This window comes from Metarhizium album (genome assembly GCF_000804445.1).
Source record: "Metarhizium album ARSEF 1941 chromosome Unknown scaffold_30, whole genome shotgun sequence".
NCBI lineage: Eukaryota > Fungi > Ascomycota > Sordariomycetes > Hypocreales > Clavicipitaceae > Metarhizium > Metarhizium album.
Window position 1 is genome coordinate 126,443 of NW_024467604.1, and position 13,454 is coordinate 139,896.

General features: G+C 57.0%; 4 protein-coding genes across 4 annotated transcripts; 1 reads left to right on the forward strand and 3 right to left on the reverse strand.

Moving 5' to 3' along the window:
* Positions 1 to 615: 615 nt before the first annotated feature.
* Positions 616 to 2,289, forward strand: MAM_07364 (flotillin domain containing protein; the record flags this gene model as incomplete). The annotated part of the gene is made up of 2 exons (XM_040826162.1): positions 616 to 1,098; positions 1,246 to 2,289. 2 exons carry the CDS (start codon positions 616 to 618, stop codon positions 2,287 to 2,289), a joined length of 1,527 nt encoding a protein of 508 aa, XP_040675834.1.
* A 263-nt stretch (positions 2,290 to 2,552) lies between these two features.
* Positions 2,553 to 3,874, reverse strand: MAM_07365 (Alcohol dehydrogenase superfamily, zinc-type; the record flags this gene model as incomplete). The annotated part of the gene is made up of 2 exons (XM_040826163.1): positions 2,553 to 3,547; positions 3,667 to 3,874. 2 exons carry the CDS (start codon positions 3,872 to 3,874, stop codon positions 2,553 to 2,555), a joined length of 1,203 nt encoding a protein of 400 aa, XP_040675835.1.
* Positions 3,875 to 5,705: 1,831 nt separating this feature from the next.
* On the reverse strand, positions 5,706 to 7,735 carry MAM_07366 (Nucleotide-binding, alpha-beta plait; the record flags this gene model as incomplete). Its single annotated transcript, XM_040826164.1, has 4 exons — positions 5,706 to 5,767; positions 5,825 to 6,652; positions 6,730 to 7,297; positions 7,364 to 7,735. 4 exons carry the CDS (start codon positions 7,733 to 7,735, stop codon positions 5,706 to 5,708), a joined length of 1,830 nt encoding a protein of 609 aa, XP_040675836.1.
* A 1,844-nt stretch (positions 7,736 to 9,579) lies between these two features.
* Positions 9,580 to 10,872, reverse strand: MAM_07367 (uncharacterized protein; the record flags this gene model as incomplete). The annotated part of the gene is made up of 4 exons (XM_040826165.1): positions 9,580 to 9,939; positions 9,996 to 10,362; positions 10,443 to 10,646; positions 10,790 to 10,872. 4 exons carry the CDS (start codon positions 10,870 to 10,872, stop codon positions 9,580 to 9,582), a joined length of 1,014 nt encoding a protein of 337 aa, XP_040675837.1.
* Positions 10,873 to 13,454: the final 2,582 nt, after the last annotated feature.

Genomic DNA, 13,454 nt, shown 5'->3' on the forward strand with positions numbered 1-13,454 from the left:
ATCTAGTCTCCTTCCAGAATAAGTCACAAGCCGGACATAGGCCGGGATGTCTGGATGCCACCTCCACAGGTCTGACGCTGGAAAGAGCAAGTTTCTAGAAAAAAAAAGGCACAGTCCCGCCTGCAGTGTTTGGTCCAACTCAAGTCAGGCCAAGTCAGCCCGCCATAAGCCCAAGGCTAGTCTCGCTTGTGTGACGTGTCAGTCATGTGTGCAATGAATTGGCCGAGGCTAACGAGATCTTATTCCCCAGCCTGCTAGGCTTATTTGAACAGGCGGGCGACGGAGCGTTTTTGTTGCCCAAGTGGCAGATATATGAGGATGTGATCACCCCAGGCAGACCCTTGGAAAGTCGAGGAACGTATCAAGGAGCTCATCTAAAGCAGGCTTTCGAGGAGAGGAAACAGGGTGAGAGCACGCTCAAACAGTACGTCTCGTATGCGCGCTACAATCTTCTCCCCTTTCGTCCTCGTCCCCCCTCGCCCTTCATCTCGCGGCCAAGTACACATCTTCTGGTGCTAACCCTTCCTCTTCCTCCTGCTAGCATTGGAAAAGGACCATTCCGACAAACCACTTGCACGTGAGTCAACGCCGGACCAACCCAAGACGTAATTCACAATGGTGGGTTACAAGATATCGGGCCCCGACGAGTATCTGGCCATCACGGGATGGCGCATCCGCAATGTCAAGATTACCAAAGCCTGCCTGGTCTTGCCGTTCCAACGCTGCACGCGCTTCAGCGTCCAGCCGCATGACTACGCCATGGACCTGCAAGCCATGACAAAGGAGAAGCTCCAATTCGAGCTGCCCGTAGTCTTCACCGTCGGCCCGGACGTTGATGCCCGCGGCGCCGACCCATGCTCAATGGACCACGGCGAGCGCAGCGGCGATGCCCTCGAGAAGTACGCCACGCTGCTGGCGGGCTCCGAAGACAAGAAGGCCGATCCACGAGTCCACGTCTCTAGCATCGTCAAGGGAATAATTGAGGGTGAAACGCGTGTCCTGGTGTCGAGTATGACGATGGAGGAGATCTTCACTGAGCGGGAGTTGTTCAAGAAGCGCATCTTTCGCAACATCCAATGCGAACTCGACCAGTTTGGTGTAAGCTGCCCTCACTGAAAACAGGGAAGAAATATTGACTTGAGCACTGGCGACATCTAGTTGAAAATCTACAACAGCAAGCAAGTCTCAGACCACCTTTTTCCTTGACTGCTCGACTCTTATTAATCGATTCGTCACAGTGTCAAGGAGTTGAAGGATGCCCCCGGATCCGTCTACTTCGCGTCCCTGTCTCGCAAAGCCCACGAAGGCGCCATCAACCAAGCCAGGGTCGACGTCGCAGAGGCCCAGCGTCGAGGCAACACGGGCGAGGCACAGCGCAAGGGCGAGCAGGACCGGGAAATCGCCAAGATCTATGCCGAAACGGCCGTCCAGAAGACACAGCGGGACATTGAACGAGCCAAGGCAGAAGCTCACCTCCAAACGGAGCAGACACACTTCAAGCGCGACGTCGAGGTCGAACGCGTCGAGGCGGAGCGCGCGGTCCAGTCCAAGGACGAGGACTTGAAGAAGGAGGTCGAGATCAAGCGCGCCGCCGCCGAGATGGAGCGGCTTCGCGCCAAGGACGTCGTGCAGGCTGCCATTGCGCGCGAGAGCAAGCAGCACGCCGCCGACGCCGCGGCGTACGAAGTCAGCGTCAACGCGCGCGCCAGGCAAGAGGCCGCCCGGCTTGCAGCCGACAACGAGGCCTACATGACGCGCCTCAACGCCGAAGCCAGAAGCCACGCCGCCCAACAGACGGCCGACTCGGAGGCCTACAGGACGCGCACCGAGGCCGATGCCGAGAACTACGCCGCCAAGCAGGGCGCCGAAGCCAACGTCTTCCAGCAAATCAAGGAGGCAGAGGGCATCTCAGCAATGGCCGACGCGTACGGAAAGCTGGCGAGAGCGTTTGGCGGACCCGCCGGTCTTATCCAGTACATGATGATGGAGAAGGGCACCTACGTCGAGTTGGCCAACGCCAATGCCAACGCCATCCGCGGCCTAGAGCCCAAGATCAGCGTCTGGAACACGGGGAGCAACAACGTCGGCGGCGAGGCGGGCGGCGATGCCTCTGCTGCCGTGCGCAACGTCTACCAGATGCTGCCGCCGCTGATGACCACAATCAACGAGCAGACGGGCATCACCCTGCCCGAGTGGCAGTTTGGAAAGCTCGACGCCGGCATGCGGGCCATCAACCAGAGCGCTGCCAATGGCCAAGATTCTTCAGGTAGGTCCATCTCGCCAGAGTGATGGGCCGGAATACCGGGAATACCACAGAGGGAGCCACACAGGCAAGGCAGCAAAGGTGAGAAGGAAGCGGCTGCACGTCCCGAGGATACCCAGTAAACAAATACCCTTGATTTTTTTTCTTTTCCTTCATTTCTCTTCCGCCTTGGATAGATTTCTCATCAATACATAGCCATGGGAAAACCGTTATTGCTCTCCCAGACAACATCTGTCCTGGTAATAGATGTTTGTGAAAGATGCCCGAGTGAGCCAAGGGTGACAAAACTCTAGCCCTCACACACCTTGACGACCACCTTTCCGAACTGCTCCCCGGCAGCCAAGCACGCCAGGGCCTCCCTGGCCTCGGCAAAGGCAAAGACCCTACCGACGACGGGACGGATCTTCTTCTCCTCGTAAAAGCCCAGCATCTCCTCGAACCGGTCCTTGCCGCCGTTGACAATGCCGCGCAGCGTGACGTTGCGCCGCAAGACCAGCCCGCTGACATTGAGCCGCTGCAGCAGCGGCGCCTTGTCGGGATCCCCGTCCGCCTCGCCAGACACGTCGCCAATGCAGTTGATGACTCCGCCAAACGCGACGCTCTCGAAGCTCTTGCGGATGGTGCGCGCGCCGCCCGTCTCAAAGATGAGGTCGGCGCCACGGCCGCCCGTGGCCTCCATCACGGGCCCCTGCCACTCCCAGTGCGTCTTGTCGTTGACGGTGTGGTCGGCGCCCAGCTGCTCCGCCGCGCGCCTCAGCCTGTCGTCCGACGAAGACGTCACGATGGTCTTGTACCCAGCGGCGCGGGCGGCCTGCAACGCCGCGACGGCCACGTCCCCCGTGCCCTGGACCAGGACGAACCCGGCCCGCCGCCCCCCGGGGCCCGCGTCAGCGCCGACGTGCTGCCCAAGCGGGCGCATCCAGTTGAGGCCCGTCCACGCCGTCACGCCCGCCACGGGCAGGCAGCTCGCCTCCTCGTCGGACAGGTAGGCCGGCACGGGGACCAGCGCGACGGCCGCAAACACGCGGTACTCGGCGAGCACGCCGGGCAGGGGCAGCCCGAGGGCGCTGTCCAGGTCGTCCTCGCCCACGGCCCCCGCGAGGTGCGTCTGCAGCAAGATGGACGCGACGCGGGCTCCGGGCGCGAGGAGCCGGGACCGGCTGCGCACGACGACGCCGCACATGTCGGAGCACGGAACCAGCCGCTGCGGCTGCCGACGGCCCGACGCCGGGGCCGGAGCCGGAGCCGGAGCCGTCTTTGTCTTGTGCCCCTCGCCGCTGCAGACTGCGAGAGAGAGAAAAGAAGCAACGCTTGGTCAGCGGATGGATACGACGTCCCGGATCAGTGGCAGCCCGCCTGCCCTGCCCTGCCCGGCGCCAACGCAGACCCAGAGACTCACTCACCCTCCTTGTCGCGCTGGTTCAGGCTGACTGCGTGAATCCGGACCAGCACCTCGCCGTCGCCCGGGCTCGGCACGTCCACGCCCTCCTCCATCTCCAGCTTGTCGATCCCGTCCAGCCCCGTCGTCCACCGCTTCATCTGGGGCGGCGCCACGCCCGCGCGCTCTTCCTTGCCGCCCAGGAATCCCGGCAGATAGGACGCCAGCGACATTGCTCCTTGCTCTCTTTGCGCCGCGCGTCGCGAGTCGCGAATAACAAGTGACGCACCTGGCTGGGGACTCGGGACTCGCTAGAACCTGCCGAGGCCTCGGTTTTCCGAATGAATCAACACCGGTTGGATTCGCAACCAATGTCGAGGTCCCAAGACCACTTGCGTGGTCAAGAATCAAGATCAAGTGAGGTGGAGTCGACGTGCGGGCGGGCGGGCGGAGCAGCGCAGCGAGCCAATCACAGCCAGTCCAGCAAGTTTGACCATGATCTCGGCTTAACTACTCCGTACCCTTACAATGTCACTACGGAGATGCGTCTGCCAGACGGCTACCGCTACCGCCAAAGCAACGCCGCCACGGACTGACTTCCAACATCCCAACGACGTCGAGGTGCAGACAAATCCAAGTCCATGACGTAATTCTGATTGCGCTACTCAAGAGACAATTCGTACACCGCTGCCCATACTATACGGCTCTCGTGCCGCTTCCCTCCAGCCTCCCTCATGTGTATCGGCTTGTCCCTCCCTGTATTTCAACCAAATGAATCACATCATACTCTTCCTAGTTCGAGAGTCCACCAGCACAACCTCGTCTCACCCCCAAAGTATCCAACACAACAACAGTGCAGCCTCCAACGCCGCTCTACACTCACGTCGCTTGCGTGCTATCATCCTGTAATCAGTATGTGTCTCCAATGCCGAACCCTTGTCTGTCCACATCTCTCCGTCTGCTCACAAAGTGCAAAACTGCACCTCTTGGAAACGCGGCAGTCGACCAGGTCCAGAGACGAGAGCCACCCGCCGTGCGAGCCGAGTAATTGAATAACCAAAACCCTTGAATGTCAAGCAGCACAGCATCGAGGTTGTACCGTCATGAGCAACCCCATAATCAGTGAAAGCATACTTTGTCCTCCCATGCACAAATCGCACTGAACCGAGGGAAACCAGACCTAACAACAAATAATAACATGATCGAAAAGGAATCAAACACGGATGAAGCAATCAATACAAGAGGTTTGGGGGGGTCATTCTTTATTTCGCGTCACGCCAATTCCACCACTTATGCTGGACAAATCCTTCTCTCCGCCATGTTGTCATGCCAAACGCATTTTCGCCTGCAATCGTCGTCACGTTCGAATCGCCTCCCGCCGAAAACATGAAAGAGGCTCAGACGAAGTCTCACTCGTTGTCGTAACGGTCATATCTGGACGCCAGACGGGGTATTAGGGTGGGTATACTGTCATCGTGCCCGTCGCCGATGCAACTCCCTCCTCTGCCGGCGCGAGGCAGCGTTCGCCGGGAGAGGTTGGTGCGGCTGTCTAGACGTGAAAAAAGTCGTTAAAAACATCGTAATCGTCAGTGGTTTTTGTAGGTTTATTCATAGCTCTTTTCGGCAAAAGGTACATTGAACGAGCTCCAAGGTACATCTGGAAGCGAGTCGTCGTGTCTCGTTATGGTCGCCCATGTGTCGAAATGCTGTATCCGGGTCCATGTTCCCCCATACTTTCCTCGAGGTTTTGGCGTCATCATCAGCGTCCATACATGAGTAAATGACTCATACCGCAAAGCTCCAATCGACAATCTTAAAGAAAGAAATAAAAAACCAAAAAAATAGCGGTGACTATATATATATATTGTGGGGTGTGGGAGTCTGTGTTGATGAGGGGTTTCCAAAAACAGGCAAAGACAATTTCGCGTCAAGCGTCTGGAAAAGAAACGTCAATATTACAAAATACCGTCATCTTGAGGAGCCGCAAATGGGCTAGGCATCTCCACGTCGCTTCGTAATTGAGGGTGGGCAGTAAAGTCGTGGACATTCGACAAGGTGTCTGTCTTAGTGATATCTCGAGGAACCGTTTGGGTTGGAGCCGCCACGGGCACCACTGTCGGACGAATCTACCAGCAAGTATTAGCCCTGTGCGTTAATTGATGCGTACATGACATAAAACGTACCACTACCTCGCTGCATATGTCCGTTGGACCGACCGCGGCCAGCAAAGCCACTAGCTGATTCCCACTCGGGTCCACGGGGCTGTCTCTCAGGAGCACCCTTATTATTGTGACTAGCAATGCCGGGTCGCTGGCTGCCAATAGCACCCGGTGCGCTCCTGCCCTGCGATTGTAGCGGGTTCGAGTCATAGGGGTTGAGGTTCATCGCGCTGAGACCTGCAATGAGGCCGTCACCCTTGGGACCTGGTGTTCCCGGATTGCCAGGGTGGCCAGGCTGGTAGTCTCCGAACCGAGTGGTGGAGCCGGGAACCACGGTGCTCATTCCACCGCCTGGCGCAAGATAGTTGGGGGCTTGCGAAGGACTGGGCGTGAAAGACCTGAGGTCAGCAAAGCTCTTGGCTGTGCGTAAATTATTAGGAACACCGCTGCCGCCATCGGGGCTCCCTGGAAGCTCCAACGTGGGACCTGGTCTGCCCACGACGTGAGAATAATTATGAGCTGCGGCTCGAGAATCCCGGTCTGCAGCGAAATCGAAGGTTGCTGCCCGGCTCAGCCCTCGCTTATGCACATCGAGGCCGTTGGCTGGAACGTTTTGGATGTTGGTCGTGGGAGACGGCTGTTGTCGCTTCAACACCGTGATTTGGCGAGATTCAGCCTCACCAATGGACTGATGCTCCAGGCCCATGTGGTGAGCTAGTATATGGATAGATCGTCGGTGTTCTGGGCTAATTCCGGCAGGGAAAACCAGTATCTCACGACCATCATCCCGTTTGAACATGACCAGCTCCGTGTAAAATTCAAGGCTCTGGGGATCGTTCAAATCAACGTCTCCTGCAAGATAGATTGAGTAAGAATCAACATATTAATGACTACCACGTGGCGTGCCTGGTTTGGAATGAATAGCCTACCCAAGTGAGACGACGGTGTTCGCTGCTGCGGCTGCGACACGCCACCCAGCGATTGAATCGAGCTCTGCTGGTGGAGAATTGGAGCACGGTGCTGCTCTTCGAGTTGTCCACGTCTCTCTCGCTTTTCTCGTTCGATACGCTCTCGCTCAGCTTCTGGAAGCATTTTCTTATATTCGACTCGAAGCTTTCGTCCATGGACATCCATGCCGTTCATGGCCTCGATAACCACCCTGGTGTCTTCGGCAGACTGGAAATTGGCAAAGGCAAGTCCCCGAAAGACGCCACTGTCAAAATGATAGTTGAATGCGTATGGCTGAGGCAAATTCATGTCGAGCATGATTGAGGCCAGCGTTTCCTTTCGAACAGCAAAAGGGATATTCTTGATCACAATTGCGGTAGGAATGAGCTGGTCGCCATCCGAGGCAGTTGAGCGCAGGTCTGGTGACGTATGAGCCTGGCCATGATCAACACGAAGTCCACCATTAGGCAATTGCCCCCCATTCAAACCACCCGAGAACGACGGGAGCCCGCTGCCAGGCATGCCCATGGAGGCTTGATCTGTCCAGGTCTGCGTAGAGTGACATTAGCACGTAAAACATGTGAAAGGTTGGACTCCAGGTCAGACATGACGTACTTGAGGCAACGCGGCTCGGCGGTTGACACTCCTCTGGCGATTTGATCCATTGATGGCCCCGTTGACGGTAGCAACGCCGACTGAGCTGTAGTTCCATGACTGGCCATTGTCCATCATGTAGCCGGCAGGCATTCCACCATGCCCACACGTGTTGTCAATCGACCTGGGATTGTATCCGCTGCCTATTCTGTCCGAAGGGTAGAGCGCTGAAGAGCCCAGGGGGACTTCAAAAGGTCGCTGCGGTTGGCGAGGCAAACTCAGACCTGACGAGAAGCCAGCTCCATAGTTTTGTCGTGACGACGTCGGCGACCGACTGTGATTGCCTGTGTAATCGTGATAACCACCACCCATGTCGTGCGGTGGTTGACTCATTGTTGCGGAAAACGTTTGAGGCAAAGGCAGCGAGTCGTTGCTGCTTTCTCACAGCTGAGGGTTGAGCTCGACCGATTCTGTTCGTCTGGGTTTCAGAGGCGCTCAATATTGATGCCTACTCGACGAACAAACCCACGAGCTTTCCTGCGCGACGCTTGCCTCGGGATAGGAGCCGTAACAAGTGACCATGTGCCGGTCACAAAGACGTCAATCTCGATGAAGTGGATGGCGATGAGGACAGGGTTGGAAACGAAGCGTAGCTTTGATCGTCATAAAAAAAAAACGTCAGTCTGCTTCTGCTCTGGTGGGATAGCGGCTTCTTTTCCTTCACGAGAAAAGGGTCAGAATCTTCGGTCTTGGCCCAGCAAACAACACACGAACCCGGGGCGAGGGAGGGAGTCAACCGTCAGCCCAGATGACTGGTGATTTAGGAAAAACAGTGATGGCAGAGTCCAAATTGGGGCCACCCTCAAGCTAGGCACGGCTGTCGGCGATGAATTGACGGCCAGTGGGCAGCAAAGTGACAATGCTGGCCGTGGGCGGGCAAGACTTCAGCCAGCAAGGTCGTGAGGATTGAGGCAGTCTGGAGATGGAGAATGCGAAAAATCTCGTGGCGGACCGGACGCAGGACAAATGCTCAGGTGGAGTTTCCGGGTCTGGGAGGTTAAGCGGTGGCGTAGCAGAGTGGCCGCGGTGGCCGGGAGAGGCTGCCAATAAGCTTTGAGAGACGACGGTCAGGAGAAGATCAGGGTGTGACGGCTGCTGACCACGACTCGCGCTCATATGCCGCAGCACAGGACGCAAAGTGAGATGCTGTGCGTGGACAGGCGTGTGTGTGTCGTGTGCCGTGCGTGTGTGTGTGTGTGTGCGCGCGTGTGTACGTACAGATCAGACGGGGCCACACAGACGGGAAGGGAAAGGAGGAAGGGATCAAGGCGCAAGAGAGGAGGAGGAGGAGAAGGGGCGGCACCCAGCTAAGCTCTATTCCTCGAGAGGAAGATTGCAAGTTTGGGGGTGACAGAATGAGGCTTGGCCTTGTAGTCAAACAGAAAAGAAGGACATGGATAATGGGGATGGGATGGGGGGGCGCACTTTGTTCAACGTGGAATCTCGAATGGAGAAGGAGCTCCATGACGGGGGACGGAAGCTGGGCCGGTGCGTGGTCTGGTCACGCCCTGGCCACGACCCAGCCTGGTGGGTGGTCTCTCCAATGTGACCGGCTCAGCACGCTGGACTGGAGAGACGGGTGCTCAGGTGCTACCTACAGGCTACTAATCGTGCCCGCCCCACTTTATGTGGTTCGGCTAGCAAAAGCCCTCACCACCAAAGGTGGTGCTCGACAGCAAGGCGGGCCGGACACCAAGGCGGGCCAATTTTCAACCTAATAACGCTATTAACCTCTTCGCCTATAATGTACACCCTTCTCGTCCCAAATTTCTAGTAGATCTAGTACAGAATCCAGACGCCATTTACGTGCCTTTTTAGCTGCTTCAAAAAACGTCCTCTTGGCGTGGTTGTGGCGCCTTTTGTCGGCATGCTCTTTATGCTTGCTGTTCGCCTGATGAACTCGAGAAAGGTCTTTGCAAAGGCGTGATTGGAAGGAGAAACGGCGAATGGTTGACGCGACAGGTATGCATTTGTTGGCGGTGACGGGAGGGGAGCCATATGAAGAGGTGCATTATCTGTTGACTGTTTTTCTAGACCGGGAAATAAAAATAGGACATGTATAGAAAACCAGATATTACAGCCCTTTTTAAAAAAAAAATCAAAAAAATCAAAGGTCGTCACTCATTCATTGGAAGCTTCAACGAAAAAAAAAACCCCGGATGTAATTACGCAGCTCATTAAAGATCCACCTGATCAATCGCCGGCCACCATTGAGACCAGGCCCCCTGCTCGTCGAGGTTATTGCTGACTTCCGCGAAAAGCTGGTTCAACAAGGTATTAGTGTCGAGCTCGTGCTCGTGCTCGTGCTCGTGCTCGTGCCCTTGAACCGGCCAAGTCGCCTGCGCCGAGGGCCGCTCCGCGCCCCGAATCTCCCGAGTATGCGCGTCGGATCTATCCACGACACGGAACTCGTGGACAGACTGGTGTAGAGTATCAAAGTCTGCTCGTGTGCGCCCCTGGTATCGTGTCCGGTCCTCGGTTGCTCGCTCGTAGAGCACGGATGCATGGTGTATCGTTTTGATCTTGCGCGTGCCGCCCTCTCAATGTTAGCGCAACGGTGGCCACGGTCGTGTCATGCTTGCGGGCGGCTTACCCATCCGTCGGCGATTTTCCAGACAAGTCGAAACTTTTCCAGGTAGTCGAGACACATTTTGAGACAGTCGCTTGCTCGCGGGCTGCGGCCCAGGTTCATTCGGGGGTATTTCGCCACGTAGAGGTTGAGGTAGCCGGCTGAGAATGCGCAGAACCCGGCAAAGGGCGTCATGAGATGCACGCCACACTCGGAGGCCTCGTGTAGAATGGCGGCGATGTGCTCTGCCGCGCCGAAGAGGAGTCGGGAGCTGTCGTCCCACCAGCCCTCGGGGGCGGGCGCCCCCAGCATGGGCTGGTCGACTGGACCCCGTGGCTCCGACTCCGGGGTCGGCAGGAAGGGGAAGTACTCGCGGTGAAGCATGAGGGTGCTGACAAGGCGTAAGCAGGGGCGGCGGCGGCAAGTTGGGAGCCCCGTCGACCGCTACCGCTGTGGGAAGGGGATTCTTACCTCACGTAGTACAGGAGATTGAGGTAGACGAACGTCTCGCCGAAGCCGAGCGTCATGTGGACGGCCACCGAGTTGCTGGGGTAATGGAGCTTCGCGTCCTTGGAGGTACTCAAGGCAGGTTGTTGTTGGGGCTGTTGGGGCCGTTGGGTGGGTGCCAGGTGAGGTGCCAGGTGCCAGGTGCCGGGTGCCGGGGGCCTCGGAGACCTGGACAGCTGGAGGCGGGACCAGTGACTCCAGATGTCGGGAATCGCATCCACAGTTTCTTCCTTTTTTTTTCACCACATCACTTTTTGGCTTGCCATGGCCCATGGCCCATCAACCCAACAACCTGTATGGTTGACACGTACAACCACTCCTGGAGACGCTTGGCCACTTTGGATTTTGGTAGGTTTCCACGTCGCGCGGTCTGCGGAGATGACGGCCTCATCATTGCGATGCTCCTGAAACAACGGCACTTCAGATGAGGAGGGGAAAAATTCCCTTTTGCCCCAGGTACTCGCATCATCCAAGCGGTTCGTTCAATCAAGGACTGGCTGCACATGTGCACAGTGCGCACAAACAGAAACCCCGGGCCGCACCGTGCTGTGCTGTCGGGCGCAACGCTTGGTCCAATAAGCGGCGGCTTGTACCTTGCAACCAGAGTTCCCGTTAGCAGGTACTCGCTCACTCCCTACGTGCAGGCGAACGCGAACAAAGAGCTCCCACGTCCCAGGCGGGCAGGGCAGCAGGGGGGCGGTAGTTGATGCTACAGTGTGAGTACGTGACGGCGTACGGTCGGCCCAGATGTCATTTCGATGGCGCGCTTCTGCTTCGCTTCGTCTAGCCTTCCTCTTTCGCCGCGACAGCAAGGCGAGCCAGGCCGTTCTCGTGTTCGTGTTTGTGCATTCGTCACCAGCATATCCCGGACCCAACGCCGGCACGCCTCAGATCTTCGGCTGCCGCATGATGAGGGTGTGAAGATGAATTGATGAGACTACCGACGGGCTCAGCCGCTGTCCAGAGGAGGCACTAGTCATGGCTAGCCGCCATCATCCAGACATTTATTAGGCACTTGGGCATCCGGGGCTCTGACCCTACGCAGTCCTCCGAACTCCGTAGACTAGCATCAGGGTTTGGCAGCACAATGCCGCGAGTGGCTCCGTGGCTCTCGGACGCTGGTCTTGGTCCTGGTCCTGGTCCTGGTCTTTGCCATTTGGTCTCTGGTCTTGTGTGCCTGCCGACCTGCCTGCCTGCCTGCCTGCTGCTGTGCTCTGTACTCTCCTTATCTGTGCAGTGTATAAACAAAGTGCCGCTGATGAGTGACGCCGCAATCGTGATGCTCATACGTGGATAATCTGGACAATCCAGGGCTGGCCCCCATGTCACCTGTCACACGTGCGACAGACTGATCGACTGGACCGACCGGTTTTGATCTTCCCCTCCGCTCCTGCCAGAAAATTATTCCACGCAGACTGGTCACCCCGTGCGCGTTGCGTGTTTCTGGGCTCGTGGTGAACTCGCCGTGTCGAGTGTTGTTTGTATCTCGTTTTCCAGTTTTTCTATAATGTGAAACGACCTACCAGATGCCGGCAGGGATCGACGCCCGTCCGTTGGGTTCGAATTGACATGTTGAACCCCTCGCATGCTGCATGCTGGCGCCTCGACCCCCTCTAGCCCGAATTGTACTCGATTGCTTCGAGACCGTTCTGCGACACTCAGATCTCGGCGATTGATGCCGCAAAAGCCGGGAGATGGCCGAGTTATAAATCATATTGCGGTTTGGTGAGGAGCCCTCTCTAGTCTTGCTTGAAACCAGAGCCCAGCCAGACACAGACACGCGCCGTGGCAACGACGGACCTTGTTATTGGGACATTCGCCCTCTCCGTCCATCTTGCCTCTTGGGCAAATCTCGTCCGACTCCAAGTATTTGTGCCAGCGACTGCTCCGGGCCGAGTGCTGGGTGGTGCAACGACGGGTGCCTACTTGTCCAGGCGCCTCCCTCAGAACAACTGCGTTGTCCAACTACGCACGAGACTGGCCGCCATCTCTCGCGGCCTTTCGTCCTCCGTGGCTGCTCCTCGACGGAAGCTTTAGAGATCGAGATTAAGATGAGATTACACGGAATAGGCCGTACCCAGCGCCAGCTTTTGATTATGCGGGGCTCGTTCGAGGGAACCCAGCACGGGAGCAAATTAATTGTCTTTTGCCCCTGGCCCTTGGGCTGCGACGGTACTAATTATACAAGAGACACTCGCTCGCTCGCTCCCACGTCTTGGACCAATACAGAGTCAAAGATATCGTCCTGACATGCTGACATGTCTGTTGGCTGGTCCCCTTCCTGGCTTTCCTCGTCATTAATTTCCTGGTCTCTAGCCCCTGAATCAGACCCTTCGCATTCAACCAAGGGGACCAGTGGTTCGCCGCGCGTTGGCTGTGCGAGGGGGCCCGCCGCCATTCCAATTTCAAGATGAGCCATTGATGATGCGGGACATGCTGGTTTTGTCGGGACGGCGGCCCCCTTACCAGGACAAGAAGACCTCATCTGCCAATTTTCCGCACAGCCAGCCCATCATCTATTTATTTTACGTGCGGAGTACTCCGTAAAAGTCGCCTAAAACGCCGGCTGACTCCTGTTTTATAGTATGTAGTACATATGTACTATGTCAAAGGCATCAAACCATGCATGCGATAAGGGTAGTACGCAGCAAGACATGCAGGGGCAACCTTTTTTTTCTTGTCTCGCGGTCCTCACACTCACGTTTCATAAACAAGATGGAATCATCGCAAATCCGTTTCCGAATGGGCGATGGGTAGGCAGGCTTGCAACCAATCAGAACCCTAACTAGGTATCACCGTTGCGTCGGGACGGGGGGGATGGCCCGTTGTTGGCGGCACCAAAGTTCCCTCCAGCTCTGGTCCTGACTCCTGACCAACGACTACGCTCACGGACAGTTTGAAGGCCAATCCATGAAGTTTGAGCCCGTTCTTCCGTATTTGACCATGGCCAAGTAGACCCTACAACGGCAGACTGGC